At 35.7% G+C, this 18,423-nt stretch overlaps 2 protein-coding genes across 2 annotated transcripts in view; both read right to left on the reverse strand.

The window, feature by feature from the left end:
* EFCAB3 (EF-hand calcium binding domain 3) overlaps positions 1-6,522 on the reverse strand; it is a 118,211-nt gene extending 111,689 nt beyond the window's left edge. The window contains exons 1-4 of the mRNA XM_032265934.1: positions 6,474-6,522; positions 5,885-5,989; positions 1,044-1,097; positions 284-388 (exon numbers count right to left, since the gene is read on the reverse strand). Coding sequence (XP_032121825.1) covers positions 284-388; positions 1,044-1,097; positions 5,885-5,989; positions 6,474-6,498 — 289 coding nt within the window. The 5' untranslated portion in view covers positions 6,499-6,522. The remainder of the gene's footprint in view (positions 1-283; positions 389-1,043; positions 1,098-5,884; positions 5,990-6,473) is intronic.
* Positions 6,523-6,671: 149 nt separating this feature from the next.
* On the reverse strand, positions 6,672-17,785 carry LOC116541654. Its single transcript, XM_032266003.1, has 8 exons — positions 17,749-17,785; positions 17,116-17,220; positions 12,444-12,497; positions 11,431-11,535; positions 10,791-10,844; positions 8,811-8,915; positions 7,667-7,720; positions 6,672-7,156 (listed from the first exon to the last, which is right to left on the reverse strand). The coding sequence occupies exons 1-8, from the start codon at positions 17,762-17,764 to the stop codon at positions 6,981-6,983; spliced, it is 669 nt and encodes a 222-aa protein (XP_032121894.1). The 5' UTR covers positions 17,765-17,785; the 3' UTR covers positions 6,672-6,980.
* Positions 17,786-18,423: the final 638 nt, after the last annotated feature.

Genomic DNA, 18,423 nt, shown 5'->3' on the forward strand with positions numbered 1-18,423 from the left:
TATCCACTCTGTGAAGCCTCAGAGTCTCCAGTCATAGCTGGTCAATCTTCTCCTTTTACTTTCATAGCAGTATGTATTTATTAATATTATAGCACTTACCATGGTGCATAGCATTTTTTTAGTATGTGCTGTCCATCTATACATTGAATTCTTTTAGGACCTGGACATTGTCTTTTTTATTCTTTATGACTCAGGGCCAAATATAATGTCTAGTACCTAATGGCAACACATTAACTTTTAGTGAATGGATGAATAAATACCTCATTGTAACTTAAATGCTTACCATCAAGTGATAAACTTTTCATCAACACCGAGTTTTCCTTCAGTGTGAGGCTTAACCCCATGTTTCTCAGAATATCTTCCAGGTCTTCATAGTTAATTTCTTCCCCTTAAAAAAGAAAATAATGGCAAAAGATCACATTTCAATAGTAATTATAAAATAAACTATGTCTGTGTAGCACCATCCTCTAATATAGGATAAAAAACAACAGAATCATCAGTGTTGTCTGATTACCCAGAATGAGAAGGGAGATTTCAAAAATGAAACTTCTTTCTGGTAGAAGAAAGCTCTTTAATGTTGGGAACAAGAACCAAACACAGCACACAGAAAGTTACTGTTTTTGTAATAGTTCACTAAATGAGGTGGTATGAATAATTATGCCAGCATGTAATATTTGCATGAACTTATTATTAGTAGCCATATTACCTGTATGTGTAATTTGTACTGCTATTTTGCTATCAAAACAGTAAAGAATGAAATTATATTATTGAAAAACTCCAAAGAATATAGGACATGTTTTGTAGGCATTACACTGTGGCCTTTTAAATAAGATGTAGGTAACAACTGATTATATTATAATAATTAATAACATTTAGTTTATAAAGGATGTCTCTTTAGTTGTATACACATTGCCAATAAAAACAGATACAGTGTCAGGATTAATATGTTATGGACAAAATAACATAAAATACTTTCAAAATAATTTCTTTTGTTAAATATTTAGATGATTTTTATTGTCTTATCATCATTTCTTCTGACTCACCTAAAACTTCATCTACTGCATTCAGAAGTAAATCCAGTTTAACTGTTCTCTCATCTATAAGACAAGACACAATTTTGAAATGGCCCTGCTAGGGACTGACTGGATTATATCCCCCAAGATTCATATAATGAAGCCCTAACCCCCAATGTGACTGTATTTGGAGATAGGGTCTTTAAAAGGTAATTAAGATTAAATAAAATTATAAGCCTGGGTCCCTGATCCAATGTGGTTGTGGCCTTATAAGATGAGGAAGACAGAGATCTCTTTCACCCTCTCTCCATCTTGTAAGGACATAGCAAGAAGGTAGTCATTTATAAGCCAGAAAGGGACCCCTCCCAGAAACCAAATTGGCCAGCTCCTTGATCTTAGACTTCCTATCTCCAGAACTGTGGAGAAATAAATTTCTGTTGCTTAAGCCACCTAGTCTATAGTATTTTGCTATGGAAGCCCAAGCATACTAATAGTGGTCCCAATTACATAAAATTCTTAAACTGTGAAGTAAAGTGTTAAGGATTTGGCAGTTGCCCAGAATTTTTTCTAATTATATATATATTTAGAAAAAAAGTGTGTGTATATATACACATGTGTGTATATATATATATATATATATATAATGTAAGTATATATATATTTTATGTATATACTTTTATACATCTAAAACTACATATATACACTTATACTCTCTCTCTGCATGTGTGTGTGCACGTTTGTGTGTGTGCACATGTGTGTATGCATATACACTTCCTTTTTAGAAACAAGGTCTTGCTCTCTTGTCCAGGCTGGAGTACAGTGGCGTGATCACAGCTCACTGCAGCCTCAACCTTTAGGGTTCAAGTGATCTTCCCATCTCAGTCTCCTGAGTGACTCAGACTACAGGCATGTACCACCATGCCTGGTTAATATTTTTACAATTTTTTTTTTTGGTACAGATGGGGACTCCCTATGCTGCCCAGGCTGGTCTTGAACTCCTGGGCTTGAGTGATCCTCCTACCTTGGCCTCCCAAAGTGCTGAGGTTATAGGCACAAGTCACCCCATTTAGCTCTAATTAGATCGTTTATTTTTACTTATTATAAGCATAAAATTGAGAAAGGAAAAATAATCTAAATATGATAAACACATTTATTCTATTCAGTCAATTTTTCCTGTTTTTGTTATTCCCTCACTAATGTGAAAGAGGAGAATAGAGAGAAATTCTTTTTATTTTTAAATTCATCAAATACCTGATGGTCTGGGGAAAAAATTCTAAAATTCAGATGGAACCAAAAAAGAGCCAAAGCAATCCTAAGCAAAATAAAACAAAAAAAATCAACAAACAAAGAAAAACCAAAGCTAGAGGCACTGTATTACCTGACTTCAAAGTACACTACAAGGCTACAGTAACTAAAACTGCATGGTACTGGTATAAAAACTGACACATAAACAAATGGAACAGAATAGAGAACCCAGAATAAATCCACACACCTGCAACCATTTGATTTTCAATGAAGTCGACAAAAATAAGCAATGGGAAAAAAACTCCTATTGAAAAAATGGTGCTAGGATAACTGGCTATCCATATGCAGAAGAATAAAACAGGACCCTCTACCTATCACCATACACAAAAGTTAACTCAAGATGGATGAAAGCCTTAAATGTAAGACCTCAAACTATAAAAATCTTACAAGAAAACCTAGGGAATAGCCTTTCTGATATTGACATTGGGAGGGAATTTGTGGCTAAATTTTTTTAAAGCAATTGCAACAAAACCAAAAATTGACAAATGAAACCTAATTAAACTAAAGAGCACACAGGAGCATGGCAAGAGAAACTATCAAGAGAGTAAACAGATAACCTATGGAATGGAAGAAAATATTCACAAACTTTACATCTGACAAAGGTCTAATATCTAGAATCTATTAAGAAACTTAAAGAGCAAAAAATTATTACTCCATTTAAAAATGGGCAAAGGACATTAACAGACATTTCTCAAAAGAAGACCTACAAGCAGCCAACAGACATGAAAAAAATACTCATCATCACTAATCATCAGAGAAACGCTAATCAAAACCACAAGATACCATCTCACACCAATCAGAATGGCTTTTCTTGAAAAGACAAAAAATAACAGATGTTGGTAAGGCTGTGGAGAAAAGGAAATACCTACACACTGCTGCTACTGCTGGTGAGAATGTAAAATAGTTCAGCCACTGTGGAGAGCAGTTTGGAGATTTCTCAGAGAACTGAGAACTGAACTGCCATTTGACCCAGTAATTTCACTACTGGGTGTATACCCAAGGGAAAGTAAGTCATTCTACCAAAAAGACACATGCACTTGTATGTTTATCACAGCACTATTCACAATAGCAAAGACATGAAATCAACCTAGATGCCCATCAATAGTGGACTTCATAAAGAAAACATGGTATATATACACCATGGAATACTAAATACTATGCAGCCATGTAAAAGAACAAAATCACATCCTCTGCAGCAACAGGGATGCAGCTGCAAAGCATTATTCTAGGCAAACTAACACAGAAACAGAAAACCAAATACCACATGTTCTCACTTATAAGTAGAAGATAAACCTTGGGTATTCATGGTCATAAAAATGGGAACAATAGACACTGAGGAATATAAGAGGGGGGAGTGTGGAAGTGGGGTAAGGATTGAAAAAACCCCTGCCTATTGATTACTATGATCACCATCTGGGGGACAGATTCTTTCATACTCCAAACCTTAGTATCATGCAATATACCCATGTAACAAGTCTGCTCATGTACTTCCTGATTCTAAAACGAAAGTTGGGGGAAAGAAGAGAAATCCAATATATAATATTTTGTAAGCACTGTAAAATGACAGTAAAAATGTCAGTGAAAGTGAAATCAACAAGGAATATCTAGCCACATACAAATTTTATTAAAATCAATTTGAATAACAGTTCAAACTAAGAATATTTTACAAAAATCAGTGAAGTACAAAAATCAGTGAAATACTTAAGGGAAAGCCTTGTGATTAGAGTCAAAGGATTTGAATTCATTGAACTGCTGCCAATGCTAACTTAAGGTTATAGAAAAACATCAAATCTGGCCTTGTCCACTACTGTTCACTAAATAGAACGTTATCATTTCAAAAATATGTTCAAATCATAAAAATACTTGTAAGTATTAATAAAATAATTACATTCTTAAAAAAATGTATTTGTTGGGTGCATACCCAAGCTCTGTTTCAGTGCTGGGGATATAATAGCAAACAACATGAATCTCTGCTTCTGTGATGGCAGTCACTAATGTAAAAGCAATCACTGGGTTATGAACTATTTCAAACCCAACAATAGGGCACTACATTAAAGCATTGAATGCTTATTTCCTCCTACTTATTCCAAATATTTTAAATGGCTCTCTAGCTGTTCTTTATATCTCTTTAGTTTATTGCTGTACTTTTGTTTTTTTTGGTTGTACTTTTGAAACTTAGCCTTCATAGAACAGAGTTAAACTCTAGTAATATTTATTTCAAGACATTAACTGGTCTCTCCTCTAGATAATTTAAAGTGGGGCCATATCCCCATTTTAATAGGAGCTTTAAATACTCTTGCTTGGTTCATGTGTTATACAGTTTTGTGAAAAAAGGATTAGAGGTTGGGCAAGAAATAGAAGACCACTTTTTTGGCAAGCAGAAAGTCTTATAGCTTCAAGCATGATAGATAATGTTAGATAAGCTTTGGTAATTCAGGACTTCTGAATGCTTATCAAACTATTACACTATCTCATGCTGCTAACGATGTTAATTAAGATGCTCAAGATGCTGACACCAAGAGTTAAACAGAGTGCTCTGACAAGATTGTGTTGCTAAAGATCATGCAAAAAGGTGATAATCCCAAATACATATATCAACGTATATTTTCCTTTATTGTAAGGGTTAGCTATTTCAACAAAATTAACTGTAGTGGGGTTGCTTATATAAAATGAAGATTCATGGGCTCCACCCTAGATCTACTTGATCATAATCTCAAGGGAGGGGTGGTTTCTATGCAATCTAAAGTTAAAGACCTATGAATTTATTAAATGTGATTGTTAGAAATGTGTTTTATATATTTTACAATAGTACATACAACTTTTAACAATTTCCACCATTTTCTTTTTTCTCTCTTCTTTATTTCTCTCTGAATTATTTCATAATTTTCTCCACCTTCTCCTCAAATATTCTTTTTCTTTTAACTTATATACTAGATCCCAACACTGACCATGATCTTATTTTGGTGCTTTTGGTATAGAAACTCTGGTAGCAGCAATGTAAGAAATTATATATATAATTATATATAGATCTACATATACACACACACACATACACACAAATTTGTGTGTATATATATATTTACATTTATATTTGAAAGAGGGTCTCATTCTCAGAGTCATCCAGGCTGGAGTGCAGTGGCACCATCACAGCTCACTGCAGCCTCAACCTCCTCAGGGTCAGTTGATCCTCCCACCTCAGCTCCCCAAGTAGCTGAAACTACAAGCATCCACCAACACACCTGGCTATTTTTTTTTTTGTTTTTGTATATTTTTTGGTAGAGATGGCATTTCACCATGTTGCCCAACTGGTCTCAAGCTCCTGGACTCAAGAAATCCGCCCACCTCTGCCTCCCAAAGTGCTGAGATAACAGATGTGAGGCATTGCACTGGGCCCAATTATTGATATTTTATCTCAGATTAATAATAAGGGACACTATTTCTTCACTCTTCGGACTGGGTCTCTATATGCTTCTGACTTTTTACACAAAATTAATAAGTATACTTGAGGTGTTCTCATAGAAAAACAAAATTTTTGTTACAGGGCCCTGTATTTTTGAAATGCTCACCATCAATTGGCAAGTGTTCACACAGCTCCTCAATTTCTTCTTCTTCAAGTGGGATTCTCATGTTTTCAAGAGCATCATCTATTTTATCAACATTAATCTTTCCTCCTTAAGAAAGAAGGGGATAAGAATAAAATAAATTTGTATTGATGCCAAAGAAAGAAAAATGCTTGCTTATTTCAGTCAATCAACACAGACAGAAAGCACCATAAAGCTCTTGAAGTGAACAAAAGAATCAGTTGTGGAGTAGGAACAGAAAAATTTTCCCTCATCAGTGTTCCAGAAAACACTGTTACAGCAATTTCTAGGATGAACTGACCCAGAAGAAAATGAGCAAGCAAGACTCATGAATTGTTGCAGAGACAACCAATCCAAAGACTTCTTAACCACAAAATAGTGTAGGCTATTACACAAAATGCAATTGTGTATAAGTAACAATGCCAGCTCATAATTGGCGCTCATAATATTAGCTCATACTAATATAAAACATAATTAGTAATCTAATCATGGGGAAATAAGACAGGTTTTAGAAAAGTAAATGCAAAAGCTTGAAGAACTCAGTTTTATCTTTCCTAGTATGACTTTTACTCACCTCTGTAAGTCTTCACTTCATCCATCAACCTATTTTTATATACCCTTTTATTATCTGCAAAATAAGGGTCAATTTAATTTACAAGGAAGTGGAAATTTAGAAAGACGTCAATGCTTATTAGCAAATTTTTATAAATTTATAATAATCCAAAGAAGGAAGTAAAGAAATTAATGTTTCTCAAGGTTAACTATATTCTGGCATTTGGTGTGCTATTAGTGGAACTCTAACATGTTGAAATAGATTTTTTTCTTTCCTTTTTTTCTGAGGTCCACCTTCCTTCCTTTCTATAATTCTTTTATCATATTTTCCTATCTTTAGCTTTAGTCTTGTTATAGATGCTGAGTCTCACATTTAGAATTGTTTATCCCATAGCAGCAATACCCCAAAGAAGACATTATCTCACAAATTAAGACATAAATGGTAAGGACAGTATTTTTATATTAGAATTGGCTCTTCCTATGCTTAATTTTCTCTTAATTTTGAATAGGGCTTTAAACAATTATACTTCTAGAATGTTATGTGTACAACCTGTAAACCCAGGATTCTGTGAAATTGACTGCATGGTCTGAAATGCTTACCATCCAATGGTACTATGTCCAGTAGATCTTGGTTTTCTTTATTTGTAAATTCAATACCTACATTTCCTAGATAAAGTTGTGTGTCACAGGCATTAATTTTACCACCTTAGAAAAAGATGGGAAAGATGATAAGCAAATATTTTCACATACAATGATTCTAAATTTAGAAAATTATAATAAAACAGTAATATCTCAACTTGCAAGAGATGTAATTGCAGAAGAATAACAACACAATGAGGATTATCTGGCTGCAGAGCACTATAAGAGGAGCTAATAATAGAATATTTCCTTTAAGCCTGGTCAAAAGAATGCTTTTATTCATGCTCTAAAAACAATGGAAAAAAATGCTTTTATTTATGCTCTAAAAACAATGGAAACAAGCCAGATACCTATAATAAAATAGACTTCTTTAACAAAAAGATACTTCTAAAAAGGTAGGCAATAAAAAAACTCATCGCTATTCTTAAAAACAAGCATGTTAGCAATACTGTGGTGAAATAAGACTTGCATGTCATATATAATACTGAGGCATTCCATAAATAAATATATTACAATATTTTTACATATAATAAGGTATCTTGATTGTATATCTTTTTGTTAGTACTTCTCACTTACCAGAAAATAAACTGGCTGCCCTGATCATAGAATTCAATAAAACCTTTCCATTCTCTGAAATACAAAGCATAAATAAGGTATAAACAAATCTTTTTATTGCTATTAGGAATGAGATCTCTTTTTTCCATAAAATTTTCTAAGTTATTGCTCTCATAGAGGGCATTTGTTAATTTTTTGAGTAGTTTTCTTATACTCAACTACCTTATAGAATTCGAAAGACCGGCTCAGCTACCTTACAGAACTCAAAAGACTGGCCGGGCGCGGTGGCTCACACCTGTAATCCTAGCACCTTGGGAGGCTGAAGCCGGCAGATCATGAGGTCAGGAGTTTGAGACCAGCCTGACCAACATGGTGAAACCCTGTCTCTACTAAAAATATAAAAATTATCTGGGCGTGGTGGTGCATGCGTTTAATCCCCTCTACTTGGGAGGCTGAGGCAGAAGAATCGCTTGAACTTGAGAGGCGGAGGTTGTGGTGAGCCAAGATCGCATCACTGCCCTCCAGCCTGGGTGACAGAGTGAGACAAACAAACAAACAAAAAGAATTGAAAAGATCATGTTTTAACATGCTAAATTGGATCTTAAAGTCTTCTCCTAAATTGTCCCTTTGACCTAAAAGATATCTGTCCAATGCCAGATGAATGGTTTCATGTCAGAAGTGGTTGATCGTCTATTTCAACTCCACTCTGACATTCATCTTGTATTTGTTCAATAAAAACATGATCACCTGCACCTTGCTTTCTTTCTTTTTTTTGAGATGGAGTCTCACTCTATCTCCCAGGCTGGAGTGCAGTGGCACAGTCTGTGCTCACTGCGACCTCTGCCTTCTGGATTCAAGTGGTTCTCCTGCCTCAGCCTCCAGAGTAGCTGGGATTACAGGTGTGCACCACCATGTCTGGCTAATTTTTGTATTTTTAGTAGAGATGGGGTTTCACCATGTTGGCTAGGCTGGTCTCGAACTTGTGACCTCAGGTGATCTACCTGCCTTGGCCTCCAAAAATGCTGGGATTACAGGTATGAGCCACTGCACCCAGCCTTGGACTTCTTACTTTCTAAGTGAAATTGAATAAGCAAACTCTCAGAGGTTCTACAAGAGGACTTTAAAAATTCTTCAGAAAGAAAGTGATAAATGGTAAATGAAATACCATCAAATTTCAAATGGTCCCGCAGATCTTTCATTTCTTCTTTTCCAAGTTTGTAGTCCATATTTTCCAGAATGGTTTCTAGTTTATTTTCAAAGACCTTCCCTCCTTAAAAAGAAATACGTGAAATAAGAAAAATGTGAAATAATATCTTAACTTTAAAAATTCTGTTGAGGTATATGCCCTAAATGCCAGTGAGAGAGAGAAAAGCAAAGTCACAATGCAGATGTTCAGAGAGAACATAAAACCAAGGTGGCAGGGGATTGGGTAGGGATATGAGGAAAAGAACAGCTCCTTATATGTGTTACATGATACCCTGCTAACAGTTTAAGTAGACTTTTGAGACAAAGAGAATGAATAAGGTTTATTATTCGTTCTTCAATTATGTCAGAAACAACAGCCATAATAGCAGCCACTGAATTTGAAACCTACCATTATAACAGTAAATTGTCTGTACAAATTTAGTGTTTATCTGAGCTTAAGCTACAAGTCATAAAAGGAAAGAAAAACATTAGCAAACTAACTGCTAACTATAGCACTAACTGTTGAATCAACACCTCTCTTCTGTGAGATGGTGATAATAAAAGTACCTACCTCGTAGTATTCCTGTGAGAATTAAATAAATTAATAGAAGTAAAGTATTTGGATTAGTGCCTGGTAATTAGAAATTAGTTATTGCTACCATTAAGTAATTAAAAGGACTTTAAATTCTTAAAAAAATTTTTTTCCAACTTTCATTTTGGGTTCAGGGGTACGTGTGCTGGCTTTTAACATAGGTAAATTGTGTGCTGCTGAGGTTTGGTGTACAAGTGATCCCATCACCTAGGTAGTGTGCATAGTACCTGAGAGGTAGTTTTTCAACTCCTGTCCTCCCTTCTCTACCCATCCTTGTAGTCCCCAGTGCCCAGTGACTATTATTCCCATCTTTATGTCCAGGTATAGTCATGGGCCAAGGGCTGCCACCTTGCTCTTCCTCTAGGAGGGTTTTTGGAAGGCACAGGAACCCCTCGTGACTTGACAGCCGGCTTCGAGGGAGTTGCCAGGTCTGTCCTCCCCTCTGCGTGGCTGACATGCCAACTCCTACAGGTGTCCCCACTGCTAAACGCACTCCCTGCAGTAGGAGATGGTTCAAAGTGTTAAAGAAAGAATGGCCTGTTCACACACATGGTGGCTTTTAGGCAGCTGCTTCCCATAAACATGGAAAGAGATCCACAGTCCATTTCAGTGGAAAAGAAAGATGACAGAACTGTCAGTATAATTTAATCCTAAAGTATGTAGACCACGAGAACTTATAAGTTCTCACTTATAAGTGAGAACATGCAGTATTTTCTTTTCTGTCCCTGTGTTAATTTGCCTAGAATAATGGCTTCCAGCTGCACCCATTTGCTGCAAAGGACATGATTTTTTGCTTTTTTTAATGGATGCATAGTGTTCCACGATGTATATATATTACAGTTTCTTTATCTGATCCACTACTGATGGGCATGTAGATTGATTCCATGTCTTTGCTACTGTGAATAGCGCTGTGATGAACATACAAGTGCATGTGTCTTTTTGGTAGAATGACTTATTTTCCCTTGGATATATAGCCGGTACTGGGATTGCTGGGTCAAATGGTAGTTCAACTCTCAGTTCTCTAAGAAATCTCCAAACTGCTCTACACAGTGGCTGAACTAATTTACATTCTCACCAACAGTATATAAGTGTTCCCTTTTCTCCACAGCTCCATTACCATCTGTTATTTTTTTGTCTTTTTAAATAAAGCCATTCTGACTGGTGTGAGAGCATATCCTATTCTGACTTTGATTTACATTTCTCTAATGATTAGTGATGTTGAACATTTTTTCATCTATTTGCCAGCCACATGTATGTCTTCTTTTGAGAAGCATCTGTTTTTATCCTTTGTAAAGGGACTTTCAGAAAGGAAATACAAAGCTTAAGGATTTCAGTTTTACTTGACTTCTTATGATACATATTACTCACCTTGGAAAGTCTTTAAACGATCTAGTAACAGATTGCGATACACCTTTCCATCCGCTGTAAGACAAGAGATAATTGATGTCACAGAGAAAGTGATACAGAAACTCGTAACAAGAATATATAGACTATTATTTCATAAAGACAACAATCTTACATGATTTGCCTTACAGATTTAACCAGTTTAGCATCCACAAATCCTTCTCTTCCTTGGCTTTAAGAATAAAATGAAGGAGTAGAGAAAAGTTCTATATTTATTGGTATTACTATGCTGAAACTATCTCTCTGCCTTGATCCTTTTTATTCTTCTGTTAATACCTAACTTCTCTTTTTTCTTCTTTTTCTTTATGCTTTAGGACTTCCAGGCATTCCCAAGGTATTATACTAAATTAAAAATATTTAATAAATTAAAAAATCTTTATTCATTTACAAAGATTTCAAGCTCAGTCCCAATAAGTACGCTCCATCACCATAATAGTCTTTATGAGAGCCAGGACTTTTCTCTTTAATCTCATTACCTAAGAATTACTCAGTGAATATGTTGAATATAAACATAGGTGGAATAAATGATTTCCCACTACCCCCAATAATATTGTCACCTAAACTAAGTTCCCCCAAAGGCCAAAGCTGTATCAGAAATGCTCACAAGTAATTGGCAGAGTTTTTAGTAGCTTCCAGCGTTCCTTAGGTGTGAGTTCTATCCCCATGTTTTTCAAAATATCATCTACTTCATTAGCATTAATCTTGGTTCCTTTGAAAAGATGGAAAAGATGATGAAAAAATTGAAAGTGACAAACGATTTTAAACTATGAATGTCATCTAAGTTTAATTGCAGGCTTAAATAGTCAAAATGCTGAATCAATATTCTAAGGGGATGTCAGAAATAGAACTCAATCTCATAATTCTAGAGAGGAAAGTACCTTCTGAATGCTCTAATAACAATGCGATAAATCAACACTCTGAAATGGGGCTTGTATAAAGGTCTATGCCTATGACTATTGTATAAACGACTATGTAAATAATTATTTGAAGATAGGTAGCATCCATATTTGCCTATGTGATAAGATGAATTATTCCCAAAAAGAATTATGACAATGTTTGTTTCACCAGTTACATGGTAATCTAGATTTCTGGCTGTTTAAACAATGGAAAAGTGATGTTCATTGTTGAAAAAAACCCAGAACATATAGGGTATTTTATCAAGACTTTATAATTTAGTAGTTTTGCTCAAAAAGTATATAGTAAAAAACTAACCTGGGTTGTTAGATAATAGAAGATTTAAAAGTATACCAGAAAAAGTATTAGAATATAGCTATATACAACAATTTTCCCTATAACTTTTTTTTTTTTTTTCCTTGAGACGGAGTCTGGCTCTGTTGCCTAGGCTGGAGTGCAGTGGTGCGATCTCGGCTCACTGTAACCTCTACCTCCAGGTTCCAGTGATTCTCCCACCTCAGCCTCCAGAATAGATAGGATTACAGGTGTGCACCACCACCCCTGGCTAATTTTTTATATTTTAGTAGAGACTGGGTTTCACCATGTCGGCCAGGCTGGTCTTGAACTCCTGAGCTCAAGTGATCCATCTGCCTTGGCCTCCCAAAGTGCTGGGATTACAGGCATGAGCCACTGTGCCCAGCCTACCTATAACTTTTCACTCACCTGTAAATGACTCTACATTTTCCATGACCTTATTCAGTTTAACCTTCTTTTCATCTGTAAGATAAGGTACAAATGAGACCCAGACATAATGACTCGGACCCAGAAAATACGCTATAAAGACCTTACACTGTAGAATAAAACACTAATATTCCTAAGTTTACCCTGATTTGTTCTATAAATGTATTCATTTTCATGCCCATATGAGCATGGAAGTGAATAATAAAGTTCCAAATATGATAAATATATAGCACAGAAGAAGAAATTACAGTATATAAAATGGTGCTAGGAAGTTTTAAAAGCATTGCTTTGACTTCCTTTCCACTTGCCTGTCCCACTTTAGAATCCAGGAATAACCCTATGTCTATCACTTAATTACTACAGGATTTAAAAGAAATATGTTCTATAATATTGGTGTATTTACCTACCTGAAAGGTCATAGCTGGCTACTTCTACATGCAACTGTTACTCAGCCCTTTCGCCATGCTTCCAACTCCCTGGCACAAAGATTTCCAATCTTTGCTGACTCTCATTTAATTTGTGTACTTCCTGGTTGATAATTCTCATTTCTAGGGCCACATCACACAACCTTCTTAAAGAATCATTCCTGTCATGGTCTGTGTGGCTCTGCTTACCTCCCTTATGTGAGGCAATATGATTTGGTAGAAAGGGCAAACCTTTGAAGTTATATATATCTGAGCTCCCATCTTTACTCTGCCACTTAGCAGCCACATGGCCTTGGGCAAATCAGTTAACCTCTGTGACGGATCTCAATTTCCACGTCAGAGAAATTAGGATGATAATCTTGTTTGCAGAGTTATTTTGAGGATTACTGCTAACATATGTCAAGTACCAATTATTGTTTTTGGTATATAGTAGGCAGTTAATACTTGATAATTATTATCTGTGGCTATTTCAATAGAGGTGATTAGTTTATATTACCAGGAATATGAGAGCATGAGAATAAGAGAAAGGACTGGCCAGTTTCCTACATTAGCTACTTAATTAGTACACAATTCTGTGTTCATATTAATTAAATTAACATTATTTTATGCAAATAGTCTTGCAAAATATGTGTCCAAGTGGGTAAGACTGACCTGATTTATATTAGCAAAGGTTTCTAGTAAAAAGACTTATTAAATAAAGGAAGACTTCATAAAATTCTGAATCAATGTGCTTTGAATCAGAAAGAGACATAGGTGTGATACATTTTTATAGTGCAGTAAGGATCTTAGTGAATTGGCTTTTAAATCAACATATCATTAATAATCTCAGACCCACACAATACACTGTAATACTCAGGAAAGTCACTGTGTTGCTATCAGAGAGAAGGATGTATTTTCTATTTCTTTTTCATAGGATTTGAAAAACTATGCTTTTTACATGATCAAAATAACATGCTTTAAAATGTTTACTCATATTATTATCCCTTAGCTGGGGGTGAGAGGTGGGTATGCCACAATTAAAAAGGTCCTCCCTGCCACAATTGGCAAACTAGCATCTATTCCTGCTTCATTTGGTAACAGTGCTTTCCCTTTTTGGGAGGGTATAGTGTCTTATCCTCTGTGAGCAATCTGTGGGCAATCAAAGTCCCTACCTTACCCTGGGCACCAAATGGTAAGGTCTAAAAAGATCCAATCAACAGTGAAAAACCAAAGGTGGATGTTGGTATTCTGGTCACCACCAAATGGCCAGGATAAGGTAGGGACTTTCATTGCCCTGCCCACAAATTGCTCACAGAGTGGTAAGACATATATCCTCTCTTGAGACTCTGAATCTTGAAAAGCACTATGTAAGGGTGATTCATTTCTGCTTCACTGCCCTGATAAAACTGTTAATTAGTTCCTGCGACATAGGCTCTTTGATGCTGCCTTGGTTTTCTCCTTTTTGATCCTGGTTTTTCATTTGTTTCTTTGATTCTGTGAACCGCTCCATGGCCTGGCAAAAATTTCTTTTGTACTTAAATAAGCCAGATTTAGTTTCTTTTGCTTGTAGTCACAGAACCAGAATACTAAGAGCCACCTTGGTTTTCTCTTTGATTGGGTCTTTTTAGGCCAAGCTGGCAGAACATTATTTTTCTTAGTGTCAGGGCTAGTTATAGGTTAAAGCATCATGGAATATGTATGCTGATACCAGCAGGTTGCTTAACTATACCAGCCAATCACCAGTCTATAGAGAATAGTTCATCAGTGGTGAACTATTTGCTCTAGATTCACTTGCAGTAGCTTGTGAATGCTGGTAATTTATCTCCTCCTTTATCAGGTATGGAATGGAGAAGATTGTGATTTACAGTATTTTAAAGGGTGTGCCGGGCACAGCAGCTCATGCATGGAATCCCAGCACCTTAGGAGGCTGAGGCAGGTAGATCTCTTGAGCCCATGTGTTTGAGGTCAGCCTGGGCAAAATGACGAAAATCCACCTATACAAAAAAATACAAAAATTATTTGGGTGTGGTAGTGCAATGGCATCAGAGTTTGGCCTTGAACGTAGGACTCACTGTAACAGATTATTGATCTCTGATTTAAACATTTGAATCTGAGATAATAGATTTTTTTATATTAATACATTTTGAATTTTATTAGAGGATCTCAGAGCTTCCTTAGCTACTCGGGAGGCTAAGGTGGGAGGATTGCTTGAGCCTGGGAGGTCAAGGCTGCAGTGAGCTGTGATTGTGCCACTGCACTCCAGCCTGGGCAACAGAGACAGACTCTGCCTCAAAATAAATAAATAAATAAATGAAATAAAGTGTGGCTTTTTCCTTGGGTCTGTCTCAGTTTATGATCCTATCCCTCAGGAAGTAGTTCAACTTTGTCTCAATTGCTTATGGCATCAGCAAACAGCTTTACGTAGGTTAAACCAGAGAAAGGAGTGTTCTTGGCCTTTTATTAAGCAATGTCTGTTATATATATATTTTAAAATGAATCTTCAATTTTTTCTTTTTAAAAATTATTTATTGCTTTAAAGTATATCAATTTAAGAGAGATCCTGGTGGATGGTCAAAAGGCTAGATTCTTCTTCCTGAATTCATTCATCTGCTCCATAGATTTAAGAAGTCCTGGTTGGGCACAACGGTTCACGTCTGTAATCCTAGCACTTTGGGAGGTCGAGGTGAGCACATTGTCTGGGCTCAGGAGTTCTAGACCAGCCTGGGCAACATGGCTAAACCCTGTCTCTACTAAAAATACAAAAAAATTAGCCAGGTATGGTGGTGCACACCTGCAATCCCAGCTACTCAGGAAGCTGAGGCAGGAGAATTGCTTGAACCCAGGAGGTGGAGGTTGCAGTGAGCTGAAATTGTGCCACTGCCCTTGCTCTGGGTGACAGAGCAAGACTCTGTCTCACGCACAAACACACAAAAATCCCGGTCCAAGGTTACGTTTTCCAATCTTGTTGTTGGTGTTCAATTCTATTATATGAGGGGAGAATATACCAGCTATGCTTTCTGAGATTTCTAATAACCCTCATTCTGATGTTGGCTTCTGGCCTCAATTAGGGGACTACAGTAAAGGGTTAAATGCCTACTTTCTGCTCTTTTATTTCTACTAAGTCGTATCTTCTTTCAATCTTGGCTTCACTATATGTAGAAACAGATAGGTTTATACATAAACTATCTAGGAAACAAAATAGGAATATGTAGTCATTATGTAAAGTGAGGTTTCTTAATGTATTTAACTTATAAACTCTCTTTAGAACCTTATCTTTTTTTCTTTTTTTAAAATAAAAATTATTTCTTTTAATTTTAGCAGTGAGATCTAAGTGTATAGAACCTAACCTTAAAATGAAACTCCATTAGCTCATTTAATCCTCATAACTATAAACTAATCTATTGCTTATATTGATATTGAGGCTTAATATTAGGACAGAATGGTGTAAACTCTGTGGACAAGCAGGAACACTTTTCAAATCTCCACCTAGCACTTTTTTTTTTTTTAAAACTTTTATTTTAGTTTCAAGGGTACCTGTGCAGGTTGATTCCATAGATAAATTGTGTGTTGTGGGGGTTTGGTGTACCCTATTATTTTGTCACCCAGATAATAAGCATAGTAGCAGATATTGAGTGCACATGGATACAAAGAAGAGAACAGCAGACATCAGATAGCAGTTTTCTGATCCTCACCCTCCCCCTACCTCCAAGGCTGAGGTAGGCCTTGGTGTCTGTTGTTCTCTTCTTTGTGTCCCTGTGCATTCAATATTTAGCCTCCACTTATAAGTGAGAACATGTGGTGTTTGGTTTTCTGTTCCTGTATTAGTTTGCTTAGGGTAATGGCCTCCAGCTCCATCCATGTCTGGCACTAATTTTCTATTAGGGATTTATTAGTTATCTTAAAGCCAGGATGATTAGGCATGTTGTCTCTTCTGTCACAATATCTCCCTTCCTTTAGTCTAGTTAGACTTTATGGTGACTTAAGGGATTTTCTTTTTTCCGATTGATTTGTATCTTCTCTAACTTCATTTTCCTTTGAAGTGTTCCTTTGTTTCATTTCTCTGTTCTTACCTTTGTCAACTTCCTCAATGGCATAAGAGTTTAGTCTTGAAGGTAGGACTCACTGTAACAGATTACTGGTCTCTGATTTAAACATTCTAATCTGAGATAATAGATTTTTTTATATGAATACATTTTGAAATTTTATTAGAGGATCTCAGAGTTTCCTTGAATATATAATGATATGCTCACCAGTTGTTGGCAGGTGGTTCTGCAGGTCTTCAATTTCCTCATCTTCCAGCTCATAACCCATGTTTTCCAGGATAGTACCAATTTTAGAGACATTGCACTTTCCACCTTAGGAAAGAAGGAAGTGATAAAAAATAGGAACCGATAGCTAAAAAAAATTCTGATTCTAGTCACTCATCAATAACAATCAAATAGAACAAATCCATTGTACGGTAATAATTAAAAAAAAACTATTTAGGGCCGGGAATATAACGTTTTGCCACTCTTATTTCAGGGGATTCTTTCTATAGTTTGCAGAAAAGGTGTATTTAAAAGAAAATTACATATTACATAATATATAATTTTATTATATACTAATTATGTGTACTACTTTGTATATTATAAATTACATATGTATTTTTTAAAGGAACCTGATGAATTATGTTAGATTAGAATTAGAGCTCTAGTTAGCAAACAGAATTTAAAACTTTTTCAAAGTATAAATTATCACATTAAATATAGTTGTATCTAAGACCTATAGGCTAATGGGACAATAAAATAAATAATCTAATTATTATCTAATGATAAGGTCTTTTAATAGTTAAGGTAAAGCTTATAAGTCATAGTTTTACTTGCCTTATTGGGATTTTTACTTACCAGGAAATGATTTCATCTTATCAAGCAATACATTTTTATATACCTTTCCATCATCTGTAAAATAAGGCACAGTTAAGATCAAAGAAAAATTACATAGACAGTCAAAGAAAGAGTAGAAAGAACATAATTTTTTTTTTTTTTTAGATGGAGTCTTGCTCTGTCTCCCAGGCTGGAGTACAGTGGCACAATCTCAGCTCACTGCAACCTCCACCTCCCAGATTCAAGGAATTCTCCCACCTCAGCCTCCTGAGTAGATGGGATTATAGGTGTGTGCCACAGCCTCCCAAAGTGCTGGGATTACAGGCATGAGCCACCACACCTAGCCCGATTTTTAAATGTGGATTTTAAAAAAGTACTTTCTTAATTTGCATTCCTACATTTCCTATACCCACATCTCTTCATAGCTTAAGTCAAAAAATGAGAAGAAAATTCTTAATGCGGACAGTACATTCATTATACCACACTGAAACAGATGTGCCTTTTCCCCCACTCTGAGTTTTCCTTTTTCCGTCTCTTTGCTACCAGCTAATTCAGCTTTCTTTTTCTCTTTGCCCTCAAGCTTTATTTAAACTCAGGATAATGATACTCTTAATGGCAGTACTCAGGTTTGAAGATATGACAGTTTCTCAAAACTATAAATTTAAATGTCAAATGCATAATATATTTACAACCGGA

The sequence above is a fragment of the Sapajus apella genome, unplaced genomic scaffold, assembly GCF_009761245.1.
Source record: "Sapajus apella isolate SASKATOON/1434 unplaced genomic scaffold, GSC_monkey_1.0 scaffold153, whole genome shotgun sequence".
Classification (NCBI taxonomy): domain Eukaryota; kingdom Metazoa; phylum Chordata; class Mammalia; order Primates; family Cebidae; genus Sapajus; species Sapajus apella.